At 44.3% G+C, this 19,299-nt stretch overlaps 1 protein-coding gene across 1 annotated transcript; it reads right to left on the reverse strand.

Moving 5' to 3' along the window:
* Positions 1 to 3,488: 3,488 nt before the first annotated feature.
* On the reverse strand, positions 3,489 to 19,216 carry LOC108674722 (Down syndrome cell adhesion molecule-like protein Dscam2; the record flags this gene model as incomplete). The annotated part of the gene is made up of 24 exons (XM_047882647.1): positions 3,489 to 3,646; positions 4,170 to 4,361; positions 4,463 to 4,575; positions 5,268 to 5,428; positions 5,717 to 5,837; positions 7,162 to 7,279; positions 7,469 to 7,596; positions 7,865 to 8,112; positions 8,305 to 8,501; positions 8,994 to 9,069; positions 10,439 to 10,653; positions 11,031 to 11,258; positions 12,407 to 12,550; positions 13,342 to 13,541; positions 13,737 to 13,849; positions 14,388 to 14,662; positions 15,063 to 15,209; positions 15,678 to 15,832; positions 16,391 to 16,454; positions 16,936 to 17,457; positions 17,617 to 17,736; positions 18,078 to 18,362; positions 18,622 to 18,783; positions 19,065 to 19,216. Coding segments are annotated over 24 exons (4,294 nt in total), but the record flags the coding sequence as incomplete, so codon positions are not given.
* Positions 19,217 to 19,299: the final 83 nt, after the last annotated feature.

Genomic DNA, 19,299 nt, shown 5'->3' on the forward strand with positions numbered 1-19,299 from the left:
GGTGCATGCTCTTTTCACTTCTATATTTGATCACTTTGGCCAGCCAGCTAAACCCTATTGACCGACCTCTTAAATAACCAAATGCGGTACTTGCGCTCAATTGTAATTAATTATAATTATATTAAGTCTTAAATTTAGAATGTATCCTTGATAAATTGGATACGCGCTTTAAATTTATGACCTTAAAAACTTGACTCATAACTGAGCTTAAATGGCCAAAGAGTTCAACGCTCCTTCCTATGGTGACGTTTATTAATTTGGAACTATTGCATATTAAACTCGCTTATGCACAATTGCTGCAACGCATATAAATTTCTCTCTGAAAGCACAGCTCTACCTGTGCAATTATTTTTCATTAAATAACGTGAGCATTTCTCTAGTCAATCTATGAATTGTGCGATACTGATATTACTTAAAGCGAAGTTGAGGTTTCGGTGTGGGGTTAACTTTGTTCATTTCTATACCCAGTATCCCAACTTGAGAAACTTCATACGTCTGCCTCCCTAATGCTCGCCTGGACCTTTCTTTCTTATATACTGGAAGCAAGGACGCTAATTTGGAACTAGCTCCTTTGAGAAAAATAAAATAAATCTGCTTAAATTTTAAATTTGTCATAATCCTTGATAGCGGTCTAAGTAGGAAATTTCTAGAAGAGGATTACCTCCTGCGTAGGGAAACTTCCCAACAAAGGTTTGTTTATTTAATAGAGGCGTAATGTAAGCCGTTTCGAAGTTCTTCGAAACAACACTGTCAGTGAGGCAGCGGTTTGAAAGTTCGACCAGAAAACTTGCTAGGGTTACAACATTCCCCCCTTAAGTAACGACGTCGGCAGCGATGGCATCGCTTGTTGGGCAGCGCGCGCACAGCAGCGATAACATCGTCAGCTGTGACGCGAGTGAATTCTTGAAGCCCGCAGTCGAACGGACACGGGGCAAATGATGATGGCGGAGCATCGGCTGACGTTGCTGGTACAGCAGAAGTTTTATGTTAAAAAACCGCATGGAATTCTTCCACGCTTAGGTCACCTTAAAACTCTGTATGACCTTTTCTCATGAGTTTGTCACCGGCTAGAGCTACTACAATTCAATCTGAACGTTAGGCTTGTAATTCACTATCAGGATCGAATGCTCACCGCTCATAGGCCAGGACAATGAATGAATAATTTCCCAAGCAACTGTGCTCATTCATCTAAATTCAAACTTACAATGCCGTTCAACTTTCTCAGTCATAGTTAAAGCCGGTTCAGTGGCCATGGAATAATCACGACTAAACACACTTAAAATAGTTAATTGAATCACCTTGTTTAAAATCAGTAAAATCTGGTGAAGGGCAAATTCCGACTAAAATAGCTATTATGAGAGACGTTCAATTCTATTCATTATAGCACAGCATTAATGCACGTAGTTAAGGTTACATTAATTAGCGTGGCGAACGATAGCAGGTAAGACTAAATCCTCACGGCACAGCCACAACTCCAGCGTTAAGCAAAGAATGCTGAGAGTTAATTAACAGAGCTGAGCGGGTTCAGGTATGAACCTCACTGTAGGGCTGGCGGGACACGACTGACTAGTGTCTACCTGACGCCCAGCTGCTCAGACCTGACCTAGTACTACACAGTTCCACCTGCTATAGGTCTGACTCACATGTCACTGGCGCAGCTTCGCCAGACGTAATAGAATACTTTCGCCAGAATGAACAAAATGCTTATGAGAACAAATGATCGCATCAATCGAATAATTAGTGAACGATGTTCATCGTTCACAAGTTTATCAAGCGAACGCCGCAGCTCTTGAGGATAGCTGCGTTGAGCGTCGACTCTCTGGCGCCAAAATGACTTTTACAACCAAGACGGTCGACATAATTGCGCCACGCATCTCGCCAGGTGGAGGCCACAGCATTGGCAGCAGCAGGATTGCCGCGTCTGTTCGCTCGGTTGACAGCCCGCTGGAGCAGTCGAATCCCCCGCTTCGAGACTTCATCGAAACATGGGTCCGAGACTCGTTGGGGTACTCGAACTGTGCGAGCAGGAATGAGGTTATCGAGTGCATAGGCTATCTCGGTGTTGTAGAGTTGTGCGAGGTTGTTGACTGATGTAGTGCCAACCATGAGTCAGGCCGACATAGTCGGGACGACTGCAGCTCTTCACGCAAGACATCGCCGTCGAGACCGAGCCAAGGACTACAGGTAACAGTCTCGTACGCTGGCACAACGCACACACATGGCTTCGTCTACCGAAGTAGTCGATGGACGGATATTGCGGTCTCGATGATGTCGACTGGCAGACTTTAAAGGCCACCATGCGTGACGACAACGCCCAGCAACGCCGTCGTACGTCGGCAAGGTCACGTGACAAACCATGCCGAAGGTGGCCAGAAGGTCGTTCAGCTGACGAACCGATAGGTCTTCGATGCGATTCAGTCGAACGTTCGAGTTGCCGGTGATAAGGACATAATACGGCTAAAGTCACGGTAAAGACATCGCTCAATTCGACGATAAATTCGCGCGACACAGCAACTGATCCAGGACGGTAGATGGGGAATGCAATGCCCGTAAATGAGGCACAGGTGACCCTAGCACATAGCAGCTCAAAAGTGGTGGGTTGGGGACCGATGGCAAGGTGCAAGCCCCCACTGGCGACGGTAGCTAATCCACCTTAATTCATCGCCAGGGTGTCGGGTTGCATGCAGGGCTGCGCGCGCTCGACTACCTTGAGTCCATCAGCGCGAAGACGCGCGATGCAAACTGAGTCAGCGTCATCCCAGGTCTCGGTCAGGAAGACAACATCTAGTGAGTGCGAGCGACAAGTGTGAAGAAACTCATCAACCTTGTTATTCAGCGAGCGGATGTTGAGGCAGCCGAACGATAACTGGCGACATAGCTGCTCACAGTGGCGATCAACAGGAACACTAAGCAGGTTTTGAGGACTACGGGTCGACATAGGTCAATGCTCAACAGCAGCATTCTCAGACGTTGAGTTAGTCGCAAATAGTTTCCGCCGTAGCAACGGCCTATTGCCAGTGATAACGAACACACCCGGCTCGACTGCTTCAAAACAACTTGAGTTGCCATGCGTGCAATGCAACAGCTAGTCGCCTCTGAAGACGTCAATCATCACAAATTTTAGTTGCGTCGACTATTCGACGCAACTATTCGCGTCGTGTACAAGACCTTATGCTTTCAGCCGGCAAAAGTAGAAGTGTGAAAACTTGCAGCGAACACTCGCAGTTTATACTAGCCCCGTTTATAAGAACCTCCTATAGCTTCTTCCAAACTGATGCCCGTCAGAGCTAATGGGAATTTTCTAATTAAAAATATTTCATTATCCAATTTTATTTGTAATTGACAGATAGAATAGGCAGACTTTCGCCAATCGTTCAGTACTAACCGACTAACGATTACCAAAAGAATCAAACGTGATACTTATTCAAGATAAATGCTAAGTTAGACTTCGAAAATGAATAAAATAAAACTTTCTATGAATTTCAGACTTAGTGCCCACCATCAGTTTGTGGTAGCGGGGTAGAGATGGAGTAGAGCGCCCTGGTGGCGCCGGCTGCGTTGTGCGCCGTAACCTGGATGTCGTAGTCCGCCCCGCCCGACAAGCCCGTCACCGCGAACGTCCTGCTCGGCAACACCTCCGATCTCACTGAAACAAATGGTATTTGGGAAACATTTATTGACATCTTTGATTGGAATTATTTACAGTGCGTTTTGTCCATATAAATGACATTATTCCTTTGAATTCATACTACCGAAACATGTCGTATAGATACTTGAATACTTCGAGCCTTCACCGTGCATATCCATTTTACATATTTTATGTCCCATGCAGTAAAACATTCCATGGATGTCGCTTTGTTCATTGCGCCACATATTTATACATCAACGAGGCTTCAATTCACTACTCGTTTATAGTCTCATTCGTTCGTGAAAATTTATCGCGAAAACCAGACAAAATAAATTCAACGCATTAAAAGAATACCTATTATTTGTTAGAATTGTACGCGTGTTGTCGATGACATACATACGAACTAGAAATTTCATCCAATTTAAATACACTTTTAAAATGCACAAACCTTTATTTTTCATAGTTTGTTACACAATAAATATTAAACTCGTGCAATTTTTCATTCTTTTTTGAGCTTTGGAAATTATCACTGTGAGCTGACCCGTAGTCCAGTGGTTGTCGGAGTCGCGGAGCTGGACAACAAAGTGGGAGATGGGACAGCCCCCAGAGTCCCACTGGGTGAGGTACAGGGTGGCCTGGGTGCTGTTGCTGGTCACGAACTGGAACAGCGGGGGAGCCACGGGAGCTCGGCCCTTCGTGCGAGCCGTCACAACGCTCGACGGCTCGCTCGAGCCTGATAAAATGACGCTCACGTGAATCATTCAGGCACATTTTGAGCGTTTAGGCAATGGATCATTTATCGTATTTCATAGTGTATAGTGTATACACACGCACCTATGTCGTTGCGGGCTGCAATGTGGAATTGGTATAGCGTGCCGCACTGCAGGCCGTACACCGTGTGGCTGTCACCTCGCACGTTGATGTTCACAGCCAACCCGTCTTCTGTTCTGCGTAAATTGAGGCCAAAAACGTATAGAATAACGCTAGAAAATTATAAGAGACTCCTCTAAGGATATTCAGAATTATGAATGGTTTGCTAATTATTCTTTGGAGGCTACATTTGAGACGATATTTTCGAGAAATTAAGAAATCATGCAATCACTGGTCAACGTGTACCGAACAACTCAAGAGGGCGGAGTCAACTTGACATGGCGTCACATTTTGCAGTAGAATGTTCGCTAAAACTGAGGAGTTCGTATCGAACTCGTGACTGCAATACGCCAGAAAAACAGTCTGAGCCGATCAAAGAAACACGCGGTCCTCGCGGTCCTCCTCGTATCGAACTATCCGCTTACGAGTAGACTCGTATTGAACTATCCGCTTACGAGTAGACTCGTATCGAACTATCCGCTTACGAGTAGACTCGTATCGAACTATTCGCTTACGAGTAGACTCGTATCGAACTATCCGCTTACGAGTAGGCTCGTATCGAACTATCCGCTTACGAGTAGACTCGTATTGAACTATCCGCTTACGAGTAGACTCGTATCTAACTACACGCTTACGAGTTGACGTGTATCGAACTACCCGCTTACGAGTAGACTCGTATCGAACTACCCGCTTACGAGTAGACTCGTATCAAACTACCCGCTTATGAGTAGACTCGTATCGAACTACCCGCTTACGAGTAGACTCGTACCGAACTACACTCATACGAGTAGACTCGTATCGAACTACCCGCTTGCGAGTAGACTCGTATCGAACTACCGGCTTACGAGTAGACTCGTATCGAACTACCCGCTTACGAGTAGACTCGTATCGAACTACCCGCTTACGAGTAGACTCGTATCGAACTACCCGCTTAAGAACATAAAACTACTTTCATTAAATGAAAGAAATAATTTGAGTAGAAAATATATAAAGTTCAGGAAGAATTTGACAACCAAAACTGCTACATGCCTACTATATGGCTGTAGTTGACTGCAAAACATTATAGTTTTCATGATCCACAGTTATTGACGAAGCTGTTTTTATGTTGCACCATCGCTGTTCAAGTTTCAGGAAACCTGTGCTAATTCTTTTTTTAATTAAAATTCAGTTTGGGCTTAACTAGTCGCTATAAGAAGAGTGATGAGAGTAACCTCGCACGGTGACGTTGTACGTGATGATGTCTGAGCCGTAGCTGTTGGCAGCCGAGCAGCTGTAGGAGCCACTGTGACTTCGGCCCGGGGAGACGAGGCGGAGTGAGCCGTCGTCCAGCACTAACAGCCTGCACCAAAAGTTCGAAATAAAATATCTACAATTTTCAAGTGATTCCTATAGAAATTTCTTCCGTTATCTTAATAGCTAAAGTTGTGGATTCAGTTTTTGTTAAATTATCAAAATATTAGTTAAAAAAATAATTACGCCCCAAATTTTACTAATTATCATGAATGTCAAAAGAAACTTTTGGGCACAAATTTTATGAAGGATTCGCTGAATAAAATTAAGGACAACATAAAATACATATACAGTTCATATATGTATGAACTGTATATGTATATATACAGTTCATATATGTATATGTATAAAATACAGTTCAGATTGAGACGCGGTGGAGATCAGACGTGTTGTGTAGTCGCTCCAGGAGCCTGACCGACTTGTTTCCTGCTTTGAATTGCTTCCGGAACTTTATTACCGTCGTGCGGTTGTGCTGGACTTCCGGAACTTTATTACCGTCGGGCGGCTGTGCTATACTTCCGGAACTTTATTACCGTCGTGCGGTTGTGCTGGACTTCCGGAACTTTATTACCGTCGGGCGATTGTGCTGTACTTCCGGTACCGTCGGGCGGTTGTGCTGTACTTCCGGAACTTTATTACCGTCGGGCGGCTGTGCTGTACTTCCGGAACTTTACTACCGTAGGGCGGTTGTGTTCATCAGGCTTGTTTCCGGTGATTTATTGTTTCCGGTGATTTATTGCTGTGAGAGACCCTAGCTAAATCTCAGTGAAGGAACCCGGAAATCATTAAACAATTAAGAAAGAAGACATTACGATGGCTGGGAAGAAAGTAAACAAGATTGTTAAGAAGGAATGCGGTTCTTCGAAACAAGATGCACCGAAAAAATCGAATAGGAGATCGAAGTGCGTAGTTGAAGATGCATGCAAGTTTTGCAAAGAGACCTCGTTGAGAGCAGATGATCAGATGGTCATCTGTGAACACTGCGAGGATTTCATTTGNAAATACCCGCTTACGAGTAAACTCGTATCCAACTACCCGCCTACGAGTAGACTCGTATCGAACTACCCACTTACGAGTAGACTCGAATCGAACTACCCGCTTACGAGTAGACTCGTATCGAACTACCCGCTTACGAGTAGACTCGTATTGAACTACTCGCTTACGAGTAGACTCGTATTGAACTACCCGCCTACGAGCAGACTCGTATCGAACTACCCGCTTACGAGTAGACTCGTATCGAACTACCCGCCCACGAGCAGACTCGTATCGAACTACCCGCTTACGAGTAGACTCGTATTGAACTACCCGCTTACGAGTAGACTCGTATTGAACTACCCGCCCACGAGCAGACTCGTATCGAACTACCCGCTTACGAGTAGACGAGTTCCAATGACATCACAGCTGCGCCTCCTTCGTCAGCAACGTCCCACTGCAGCCTGACGGACGACGATGTCGTCTCCGTGACGTGCAGCTCAGGTGGCGACGGTGGCACTGATCGCAAATACATTTTCATGACAGCAGAATTTTTTTAATTTGCCTCGGACACTTTTTACTGAAACTGAAGCATGGAACTAAAATTACGAACATAAAACTACTTTCATTAAATGAAAGAAATAATTTGAGTAGAAAATATATAAAGTTCAGGAAGAATTTGACAACCAAAACTGCTACATGCCAGACCTCGCACGGAGACGTTGTACGTGATGGTGTCTGAGCCGTAGCTGTTGGCAGCCGAGCAGCTGTAGGAGCCGCTGTGACTTCGGCCCGGGGAGACGAGGCGCAGTGAGCCGTCGTCCAGCACTAAGAGCCTGCACCAAAAGTTCGAAAGAAAATATGTATAATTTTTAAATGAATAAATAATTAAAAATTGTGGATTAAGATTGTGTTCAAATTATGAAAATATAAGTTAAAAAAATAATTACGCCCCAAATTTCTCTGTTACGTACGTATTGCCGAAAATGTCAAAAATTTTTGCAAAAAATGTTGGGCCCAAGTATCCTGAAAGATTCGATGAAGAAAATTAAGCTCAACATAGAATACATATAATGTGAGCTGCGTTAAACCTGGCAAGCGCACCCCGGGGAGTTTAGGGCGACGCGCTCCGGTCCGCGGGTCCAGGTCCTGGTGGGCTCCGGCACGCCGATGGTGCGGCATTGCAGGAGTGCGTCTTGCTTCCAATTGACGAGCACGCTTCCTCCCACCGACCAGATGCCCGCACCAACTGCATAATGGCGGATAAAAGGATGGTTATATTGCTTGCAGGAGTGCGTCTTGCTTCCAATTGACGAGCACGCTTCCACCCACCGACCAGATGCCCGCACCAACTGCATAATGTCGGATAAAAGGATGGTTATATTGCATTGCAGGAGTGCGTCTTGCTTCCAATTGACGAGCACGCTTCCGCCCACCGACCAGATGCCCGCACCAACTGCATAATGGCGAATAAAAGGATGGTTATATTGCATTGCAGGAGTGCGTCTTGCTTCCAATCTACGAGCACGCCTCCGCCCACTGACCATGCAGATGCCTGCACCAACTGCATAATGGCGGATAAGAGGATGGTTATAGTGGGTTGAATGTTGTAAGTTAACAATCTTAAGCTTTTTCATCTCCTGAATGCCCGCACCAACTGCATACTGATCGGTAAAAGAAGGATTAATATTGCGTTTAGTTGAATGTGACTCGCCGTGCAGCGGCTGAACGCTGTCAGCCTCTGCACGATGGCGGGTAAAGGGTTGAAGCCGAATGAAAGATAATTGTGAGTCCCGTCGCACTTGCATAACACCTGAAACCTCTAAATAATGGCGGAAATGGTAATGGATCAAGTTGTGCTCTGGAATAAGTTTAATGCAGCTCATAGTCTCGTAACCACAGCATTAATAAGGACCGTGTCGGAGATAGGATAGAGACAACTGCAAACAAATTCAAGGCAATGTTAAGCAAAAATCTCACAGTAGGGATAAAAATCTCTCAATGTTGACACCTCCAGTCGAGGGACAATTATTATAAAATTCAGCACAAATAAGTTAACAAGGTCGTGGCGATGTAGAAATAAGTCAAACTGAATGAAAGATATTTGAATATGAGCAGTATCAAAGCATTGAAATAATAAATCGTGGCAAGAAATTACGTTAGTTTCCATGTGAAAGTTCTTGCTAGAAGCGGGGCTGTGTTCGGTCGCCGCGGAATATTAGGAATTTCTCACCAGTAGTGGACGGCGTGACGGTCTTCTTGTCGCTCTCAGGGCTGGACCCGATGGAGGTCGACGCCGTCACCCACACCTGCCGAGAATGTGTCCAGGTTATCGCATCACCAATCATTGCGATCATAAGGAAAATCGATAATAATTATTAGTGTAACGCAAAAAAATGGCTGCATGGAAAGTGAAACGGAAGTGGAATAATGTTATCTCGTCAATGTGGCTTTGGTTAAGGAATTTTAGGCATGTCACTTGCATTACAAGTAATCACGCAGTTAGTTGAGCTTCTGCACAACGCTGATTTTTCAATTTAATCTTTTGTTCACGACGTATTAAATGTTTGGAAAAATGTCATGAACTTTCTTACGCATCGATTGGTGGTACACCCATCTTTGTACCTCCATTTTCTACTGCACCACGCCCCATAGAACGGGGGGGGGATGGGGGCGGCCTTAAGTAATTCCTAAGGCACTAATTACGGGGCGTGACTACTAAAACTGCGAGCTGAAGCCAAACCTCTCAGTGCCCATCATGACAGCGACGTGAAAGGTGTGCAGCCAGTTGCTCCATACCTTCTTGAATGGTTTAAGGCTAAGTTACGGTATCTTGGCTGCGTTGCGACTCTTTTATGTCTATTTAAGCGCCGCGCGGGCAGTCTTTTGGCCGTACTGAAAACCTCATACTGCTCTCACGGCAAATCTATCTCCTCCTACAGTTTTCAAGCTACAGCAATGAGACATATACCATTCGATTCGTAAAGACCAGGCCTATCGACTCTAACATCAGTTTTTTGAATTTCGGTCTGGTTCGTTTTTTATATGGGGGAGAAGGGGGAGAGGGGTGAAAAATGAGAAAAAAATGGGAAAAATAGAAAAAAACGCAATAAAAAAAACTAGATGGAAAATGAAAAAAGTGATGTTAGAGTCAATAGATATGGTCTTTACGAATCGATTGATACGTGTCTCGATGTTGTAGGATGATATTTGTGTGAGGAGATAGATTTTCTAAAGTACCCCTTTTTAGCCGTTTTCTATGAATTTCACGTTTTCGAATTTTTTCGAAAAATTCATAGGAGCAAAATGTTTTTTTTTACATTTTACGTATGTATGTGAAGTTTCATGACAATCGGATAATAACTGTAGAAGTCTTCGTATGCTAGGGCGGTCCCCTTAAGGAATTTCAGGCATGTCACTTGCATTAAAAGTAATCACGCAGTTAGTTGAGCTTCTGCACAACGCTGATTTTTCAATTTAATCTTTTGTTCACGACGTATTAAATGTTTGGAAAAATGTCATGAGGTTGACTATTAAATTACACGCATCAACGAGGTTGTTGAAAAAGACCGTTTATATGAAAATGATCATCAACACGATGTCGCTACTATACACAAGATTGGGATATAAATGCTATGGTCATGTCATTATCAGGCACCAGAGGGTTATTTTACACACCACGATAGTTTCCTGGGGAAGATCTTTGATCTTGAGATGATGATGGTTGGGCTCAACTTTCTTGTAGTGCGTCTGAGACGAGCGACTGGCAGCAGAGTCCCAGTAAACAGTGTAGTGTGTGAGCCGCCCCCTCGCCGCTCTGGGGGGCGACCAAGACACGATCACGCTCTGGGGGCCTGTTGCGAAGGCCTTCACTTCCTCGATGGCCGTAGGGACTGCAATGAAGAGCATAAATACAGATGGGAGTCATGCTAAATAAATACAGCAACAGAGTAGAGGGAGAGAGTTTGATGGATACCGTAATTCAATGCTATCATATGAAATCAACATTTTCCCGTTTATTTCAAAGATATTATATGTTAAATAAATATTCGAATTCGCCAAAAACGGCAAAGTTTTACCATAATGCCTCAATGCCCGCTGATTTCAAGCGGTTGTCTATATAGGAAGTGGATTAGTTAAAACAAACAAGTAAATAATACGAAATTTGTTGTCGCCCAACGGCAAGAATGCAACGGCATTCGAAAATGTCAATAAAAAGCTAAATGAAAATAATGAAATATCTAATTTATTCGAGTGCAAGGAAACTCACCATCCTCCAGCGTTTTGCAAATGAAAGCCTCAGAAGCGACACCAACGCCTGCTTCAGTAGCCGCTGCCACGGCCACAGAATAATTGGTGAATGCCTCGAGGTTCTCCAATTGCGTTGAAGTTACTTTGCGAACATCGACGTGATGTTCATCGGAAGACACGTAGTGCAGTGATGACGGAGTTGCAGGGTTCATAAATGCTTGTCGTAAAGGCTGAGCGGTTGCCGGATCTGGGATACAGAATATCGCTTTGAACGAGAAAGTATGTATTACAGGGTTGACAGATGGCCTAAAAAACGGCCAATTCCGCGAACAAAAAAGGCCAAGAAAGTCCGATAACTCAAAACCTACTAATATATTTATAGGTTCCGGTGATAAAATTCCATTTATTTTTTATTTAAATTTAATTAGTAAGTACCCCTATCATAAATTTTAGCCGGCCAACGCAATTGAAAAAGCTAAATCGCGGAATTTTTCCGGAAAAAAGACCGTCTGGCAAGCCTGATGCAGTATGAGCTTGCTAAGAAATACCTACTTTATATGTCACTAAATCATATATAAAGTATAATTTAAGAATATTTCAATTAGAGTTAAATTTTGAACTCCAAACATCTATTTTTTGAAGCAAAGCATAAACTTTCCACGACTTTTGAGCTCCAAACTTCGATTTTTTGAAGCAAGCATGAACTATATACGAAAGTACACTTCGATATATTCAACAGACCACACAGTGAAATAAGAAACTCGAAATTTACTATGAAACCCGTTACCTTAACAAGAAATTACTGAATTGTTCCCCGGGTGCTCTGCTTAATACGATGTTACATATAAAAACAAAACTAATAATTAATGAAGTAATCAAGAAGCATTTCCGATGAACTGCAAGATTATACTAAATGATGGGACCAATTTCATATATTCGTAATTTTTCATATGTGAATTAAAAAAAAACTTTATACACAAAAGGAAAGAGAAAGATGCAAAGTTTTTTTTACTGCATTTATAAATGTTGAATATGTCCCCTTTGTGCTGCACGGCAAACATCTAAACGGCAGTTAAACTCGTCCCACACACGAGAAAGCATATCTTCTGTTACTGAGTGCACCGTAGCAGTGATACGGTTCTTCAGATCGCCATCATATAGATTTTAGGAAAACCGTTTATTATGTTAGAACGTCGCGTGTCAAAAAGTAACAAATGGCGAAACATATAATTCAATTTTACTCTAATATGACTGAAATTAATTATTTAAAACGAGTCATCAAATGAATAATAAATAGTTACCAGAAAGTTCTAACAAAATTCATTAGGAGCACCGAAGTTATAAGTGAAGGAAGCGATATAAGTGACGCAACGCGCAGCAGCGCCGGCATCTCACCGGCGTGGCGGAGAGCTGAATACGACACTCGGTAGCGCGTGAGCTCTCCGTTACGAGCGCCCTCTGGCGGGGGGAACCAAGAGACCAGCAGTGATGTGGCTCTCAGGCCCTCACATGTCACTGATGTGGGGGGTGCCGAGGGTTCTGACGGGCAATTGACACGGTTCTGTTATGGGTTGTTATGGAAAATGACAATATTCAGATAGTATTTAGGATGAAAAACGGCTTCTCTCTGAGAGGTAAGAGTCTGCTAGTTGTGGCGAACATTATTAATGACGTACATTTAAGCAGATTTTGAAGTAACAAATGTTAGCAATGGTGCATCAGCGCTGCTAACTCGTCCTTTTTTTCCCAGACTCTTGCTAGTGAAATCGGGGACTGTTTCATTAGTCATTACATCATGATCAGTTATCAGGATAGTTTACTCAGTATTTCATTATTTAGTATCCCATTATTACAATTTTTGTTCTTAATGACAATACAAGTCGCTGAGAATAGTTACATAAAAAAGGTCTTTACTTGTTAACGCAAGTTTCATTATTTGTGTCTTGCTTCTAAGTTTTGTATTCTTTTCTCTTCTTGAATAAGGTTTTACACTGTCATAGAAAATTTTTGCGTTTCCAGTTTATTTTTTCGTCTCTAATAGGTACGGGCATTTTCACGAGATTTTGTCTTACCTCCGAACGAACTGCAACCATTTTGACTTAAGAACTTGTGGTTATTTATTAATTAATATTATTATTATCGCTTCCCGAAAGCGATTGCTGAACGTATCACAAGCAAGTTCACGGATCCACTTTGTTAACAATCAGTATCATTAGTTGCGTTGCAAAATTAAATTCGTTGAAAGCTTTCTTCCAAAACGGGAAGGCATTGAGGTTCAACATCAGAGAGAATTTACTCAAATAATACCGTAGAACGAGGAGAACACTCACTGTCCTGCAGGGTCTGCCCCATGACAGGGTCTGACGAGGGTCCAGCCCCTCGGGAGTTGAAGGCTCTGACGATGACATCGTAGAAGGAGTGAGGATGTAGGTCAGTGACGATGGTGTGCGTGGCGGTGGACGAAGTATCGCTACCGCCCACCGTCGTGAAGTTGTAAGCGCTGCCTTCGTCACTTGCGTCGTCCATCGTGCTGCCAACACGTCAAGAGGTCAACGTCTTGCATCGTCCCTCTATATTGAACTCTATAATACCTCATATTGGACTATTATTACATTAACAACTTCACCTTCTTGACAATGAAAACTATCTAGATACGCGGAAATTATATAAAGAGCATCAGCTGTAGGTATGCCAGACCAGACGCATAAATGGCGAGGCTTCGCACCTGAGGAGGCGGAGGCGGATACCGAGGTAGTAGCCCAGGAGGCGTCCGTGTGAGGCGCTGCGAGGCGGAGGCAACCATGTCACGCGCAGCGATCGAGAGCTCGAACTCACCACCTGCATTGAATATCCTGAGAACATAACAGTTGAACAAGAAGCTGGTACTGTGCAGCACCTGCAACGAACCGCAGCCTGAGCGTATAGAGAAAAGATAGGCAAAATGAGAAGGTGCAGCGTGCCGCCTGTAATAGACCACATCCTTTTCAAATATTAATCAAGAAGGATAGATAAGGAAAGCTGGTTACTTACAACGAATCATTTCCTGAGTCCATAGAGATAATATGGGCAAGATAATCTGATTCTGAGCTTACTAACCAATACACACGTGTAAAAGGCTACCGGAACTCGGGACTGAAACGCAGCGGGCATGTAGCGTGACTTGTAATTGACCAGGATTGTTGGAAGCAACGTCAATGGATGAAGGGATCATGCCAGTCCATGCGACGCTATATAGGCAATGTTGGTCTTTGACAGGCAACCAGACAGACAGATCAGTACATTAGTGGTCGGCGAAGACTTTTTTTGTATGGGTGCACCGACTGACCACATTTGTGGACTGAGCAGATGGCTTCTTAAAATAAGTGCACCGACTGACCTGCACATTATTGGGCGGTGCAGACGGCTTCTCCTCCTGGGTGCGGTGACGTAAGGGTCCAGAATTCGGTCCTCGCCCTACGCTGTTCTGGGCGGCGACAGAGAAGCTGTACCACGTGTACGGCAGCAGACCAGACACGCGGTGGCTGAGGCTCGACCCAGAAACCAAAACTTCAACCCTGCGGTCACCCGCCTTCCCGACGCCCGTGTTTGGGTCCCTGGTCCCCGAACTGTCGGTCGCTTGAGGGTCCAGCAACGCTTCGCTCTCCATCGCTTCTGCGTGAGAAGAGATTTGTAGATGTTACCATGCAGTTGCGTGGTAGTGGAAATAGCAAGCTTGTCACTAACGCTACGTGGCCGAAGACGGGAGCATAATGATGTGTAGTGAAATGAAGTTAACAAAGTGCGAGAATGGAACTAGAATGAGTAGGAAACAGGTGAAAGGATGAAATAAGAGTGAGGAATAAACAAGAACAAGGATGGAACATGATAAAAAAAAGAGGTGGAAGCACATAACTCATCGTTCATTCTTGTAAAACTATATATAAAAAGTAAAGCACGATAGAAGTAAAATTTAGAAACACCGATCAGACGTTCAATGTTTCATTGTCACTGCTATATCAGTTTCCCTAAAAAAATAATTCTCAAAAAAACAATGGGCACCGGCGCTGCATACCGTCGTCGCTGTGTTGTTCTAGCGTGATGACGTACGACACGACGGGGGCCTTCACTGACGAGGACGTAACAGGTGGCGACCAAGAGAGCGTGACGTGTCGGGAGTCGCTCTCACGCACCTGTACTCCGGTCGGGGCACCGGGGACATCTGTGTTTGTTTCCGTGAAGATCAGAATCCAATTACCGACCGAGCACGTAAATATCACAGTACGTTCCATTCTAGTCCTTTGTAGTCCAGCATATATAGCATTTCATCGACTACTACAATCTTCCATCACCAGGTACTGTCACAATGCACGTCACATGAGCACTACCTCCACCTTCAGTCACAGAAATCAATATAATCAGACAAAGTAGTCAATCATTGATCAAAGCAATCAATGATCAGTCAGAGAAATAAATCCTACGTCGAATCACTCAATCTATGATAAATATTATCATCGGTCAACTATTATTCAATACAGTCGATCATCACTAAGTGCAACTAATCAATATTTTCATTTACAAATTAAAAATTTGAGTATGATTTAATCGGATAGTACATAAGCAGATTTCATTGTCACGATAAAAATAATGTGATTATCACCGCCCAGTAAATAAATTATTCAATTAGTACCTTCTACCAGGACGGTGAAGTATGCCTTCGCCGCGCCGTGTGGGTTGCTTGCCTCGCACACAAACTCCCCGGCGTCTGCGGCAGCGGCTGCAGGGATCCTCCGCTGCAGCGTCTGAGCCCCGGAATTGTCCGCTGCAGATGCCGTCTCGTAACCGCTGAACAAATTACAATTATCCTGGGATTGATTTTTGCAGCCCATGGGATGGATGGAATGGATATTCCTGTTTCTGACGCTACCGAATTTGTATAAATCAAAATTAAAGTTGGGAGTGTTTTTTGTACTGGATAATTGAACCTCGTTGAGAGCTGCCTACAACCTGATCCCCGGGACGGTGATTAGTTACAATGACGGGATGAGGGAAGTGAAGGAAACAGCTTTTGTGAAGACAGACGAGAAGAGGACCCAGTGACAGATGGAAGAGGAGATGGCGATAGGCCTAATACTTATGGGGATAGATCCTGTGAGCCGGGACCAGCGGGGCCCCACCCTTGGTCCAGGGGAGTTGGTACCTGAGGTGAGTACCTGTGAGCGGGGACCAGCGGGACCCCACCCTTGGTCCAGGAGAGTTGGTACCTGCAAGGAGGTGAGTACCTGTGAGCGTGGGCCAGCGGGGCCCCACCCGTCCAGGAGAGTTGGTACCTGCTAGGAGGTGAGTACCTGTGAGCGGGGACCAGCGGGGCCCCACCCTTGGTCCAGGAGAGTTGGTACCTGCTAGGATGGAGCTCCGACCTCCACCCGCACCAGACGGCGACTCCGCTCGGGGAACCATGGAGGCTCTGGAGGATCATTTCTCTAGTCACTCATGCTTCCCTTCTTATTATTAATTCGGGATCACTTGTTCCTTTGTAAGTTCAAGTGGAGCCACGGTTCAAAAGTTGAAAGTTAAGGTACAATTATTGCTTAAATTTCACTTAATAATGGCATCAGCAATGGCGTAAATTTCTATAGTTTTTTGGATTCAAGAATGTGCTCAAATAATCATACTTTAGGGTTAACATATATTCTAAAGAACTTCCTTTCACAGTATTAGAAATATTGTGAGCAAATTAGGTTAAAACTGAAACATTGCTTTACATTCACGACAACGTGCATGAATGCCAAACTATATCCTTGATAAGCCAGCAAGATGAGTTATCCCTCCAACAGCTCCAACAGATACAACGAAGCATCCTCATTGTCTCATTGTAAAATATTCGCCAGGTAATCCCACACGTTCGTACGGCCAGCAAATATGCACTACACACGCGGCAGTCTCACCGTGGATGGTAAGCGTGATGACTTTTGAGAGGCTGGACCCGACGTCGTTGCTGGCCTGGCAGCGGTAGAGGCCTTCGAAGTTGCGGGCGGCGGCCGAGACCACTAGACTTCCGTTCAAAACTTTACGCGAGGAAGGACGTCTTGCGGCCTCAGGTTCACCGCTAGGGTCCATCCAAGATGAGGATCCGTCAATTCCTGTGTCCCAGTGTGGCGAAGAATCTTCTATTTTAAGATTCCATTCGGAGTTTTGGTCGGCTGTTGTGTTCCAGGCTGAAGCATCATTCGTTTCAGGATGCCACGATGATGTTACAGCTTTTGGATTATTCCAGGCTTCGAAAGATTCACTTCCAGTGTTCAAGAGGAAATTATCTTTCATGGTATTCGGAAATCTTTTTGGAGCTATTATGGATAATCTATTGCTGAAAGAATCCCCAGTAAATGATGGCAAGTTTCCATCTTCAGTTGCCATATTCATTTGGTACTCATCAGTTATCTTCTCAATTGACGCCCATTCTCCTGAAGCTGTAGAAAAAACATATTGAAACAGGAATAAAACGCCACGAACAATTATTAGAAAATATTACTCAAGTTCAAATTGCCACCATGCTACTACTACCGTACCAATATCGACCAAGTGATAAAAATTAACATATAATTATTATTGATCAATAAGATTGCCACCAGTTTTTCTCTGCCACTCAATATGTGGCAGCGGGACACCCTTGGCTGAGCACGGCATCACAGCGGAGCCTCCTAGCGGGATACTGACGTCATGCGGCGACAACATCCACGATGGAGGGACTGCAAAAAAGTTGATTAAGTTTTTCGTGCCTTTTAACAATAATTTTCCTCCTTTTATCGTTATAATGTGCAGATAACGCTTAAATCTGGTCGTGTTTCGGCTATATTGATAAGCGCTATGGGGAATTATTATGACATAAAATATATTTGCTGGTACGGATTCATCTTTTAACAGTCGCTAAGCTTGGTCGATGAAAGTGCCTGATATGAATTCACCAATGCGTATGCTTGTGCGGATGAAGATACTTGCTGGATTTTAACATTCAGACGATCCATCGAATAGAAATAAATCTCGAATTTTGTATTAATTTTCATTTCAATTACGAGGGAATTATTCTCACCGTTGACAATAAGCATGGCAGACGTTGCCACGGCACCAGCAGCGTTGCTGGCCACGCAGGAGTAGTTGCCAGCGTCCTCCGACGCAGCGTCAGTGATGGTTAGGATGGACGTGAAGTCGTCCAGTTGACTGACTTTGACGTTGGTGGACAAGCGCAACCTCTGTCCATCTTTCTGCCAGTGAATATCTATCGGAAGGTCCCCTTCCTGGACAAAGCAGGCGCTCTGAGTCCTCATGCCGACGCGGGTGCCCGAGGGGAATATCAACGGCCCCAGGTGAGGAGGCACTGCAATGCACACAAGAAAATGCCAGCCAAATGTTCTATAAACTGCAGTTCTCTCGGAGCAGATAGGAAATGTGAGCAGATATCCTGTTCTTTATACCTAAACTACAAATAATTTTATGCTTCCGGATTCTTATCATTTACTCGGGAAGATGACATCTTTTCCGACTCTGAAAAAAAGTTTTTCGTTCATGATACTCGTCTAAAATAAGGTCGTGGCTATGAAAATAAATTTTCGAATGATTTCTTGCAATTCACTCACCAACGACTTTGAGATCGAAGTGCCCATGATCAGAATTGTTCTGTTTGTCGAAAGCTGAACAGGTATAACGGCCTTCTGTTGTCTTCCGATTGACTTCCGTTAACGTCAGAGTGCCGTTGTCGAAGACCAACTGGTTGTGGTTAATGGGCAATAGCTGCCCGTCTGTGGACAGACCACACCGAAGTATTTTATTTCGGAAAAACACGTCATGATGCCTCCATAAATAATGGCTTGTCTTGTTTATATGGCATCGCACTAATTTTTAGATTCAGATATAGCTATTACTTCCATTGGAACTATGGAAGACAGCATTTCAATTTCAGGACTGAAATTCACAGAATATTATTATATTTGAACTGAGGTGATTGAATTTTACAGAAATAGAATGAATTCTCTCACTCAATTAAATAATTGAATATAGTTTAATTATACTGTGCAGTTACCTTTCTGCCAGGTAATTTTGTGTATGGGATGTCCCCCCACGGGACAGGCCACGCGGAAGGTGAGGCCCGCGACCGCAGTGAGAGGCCCCATGGGGCGCACGGTGGGGGGGCCGTAGACGTTGAGGCGGGCCGAGTGGGCGTCGGCGCCCGCGCTGTTGTGGGCGACGCACTCGTAGCGCCCACCGTCGCCCACGCGGGCGCTGCTGATGTTCACGTGACTCACCACGTCACCGTG

The sequence above is a fragment of the Hyalella azteca genome, unplaced genomic scaffold (assembly GCF_000764305.2).
Source record: "Hyalella azteca isolate HAZT.00-mixed unplaced genomic scaffold, Hazt_2.0.2 contig10962, whole genome shotgun sequence".
Taxonomy (NCBI): Eukaryota; Metazoa; Arthropoda; class Malacostraca; order Amphipoda; family Hyalellidae; genus Hyalella; species Hyalella azteca.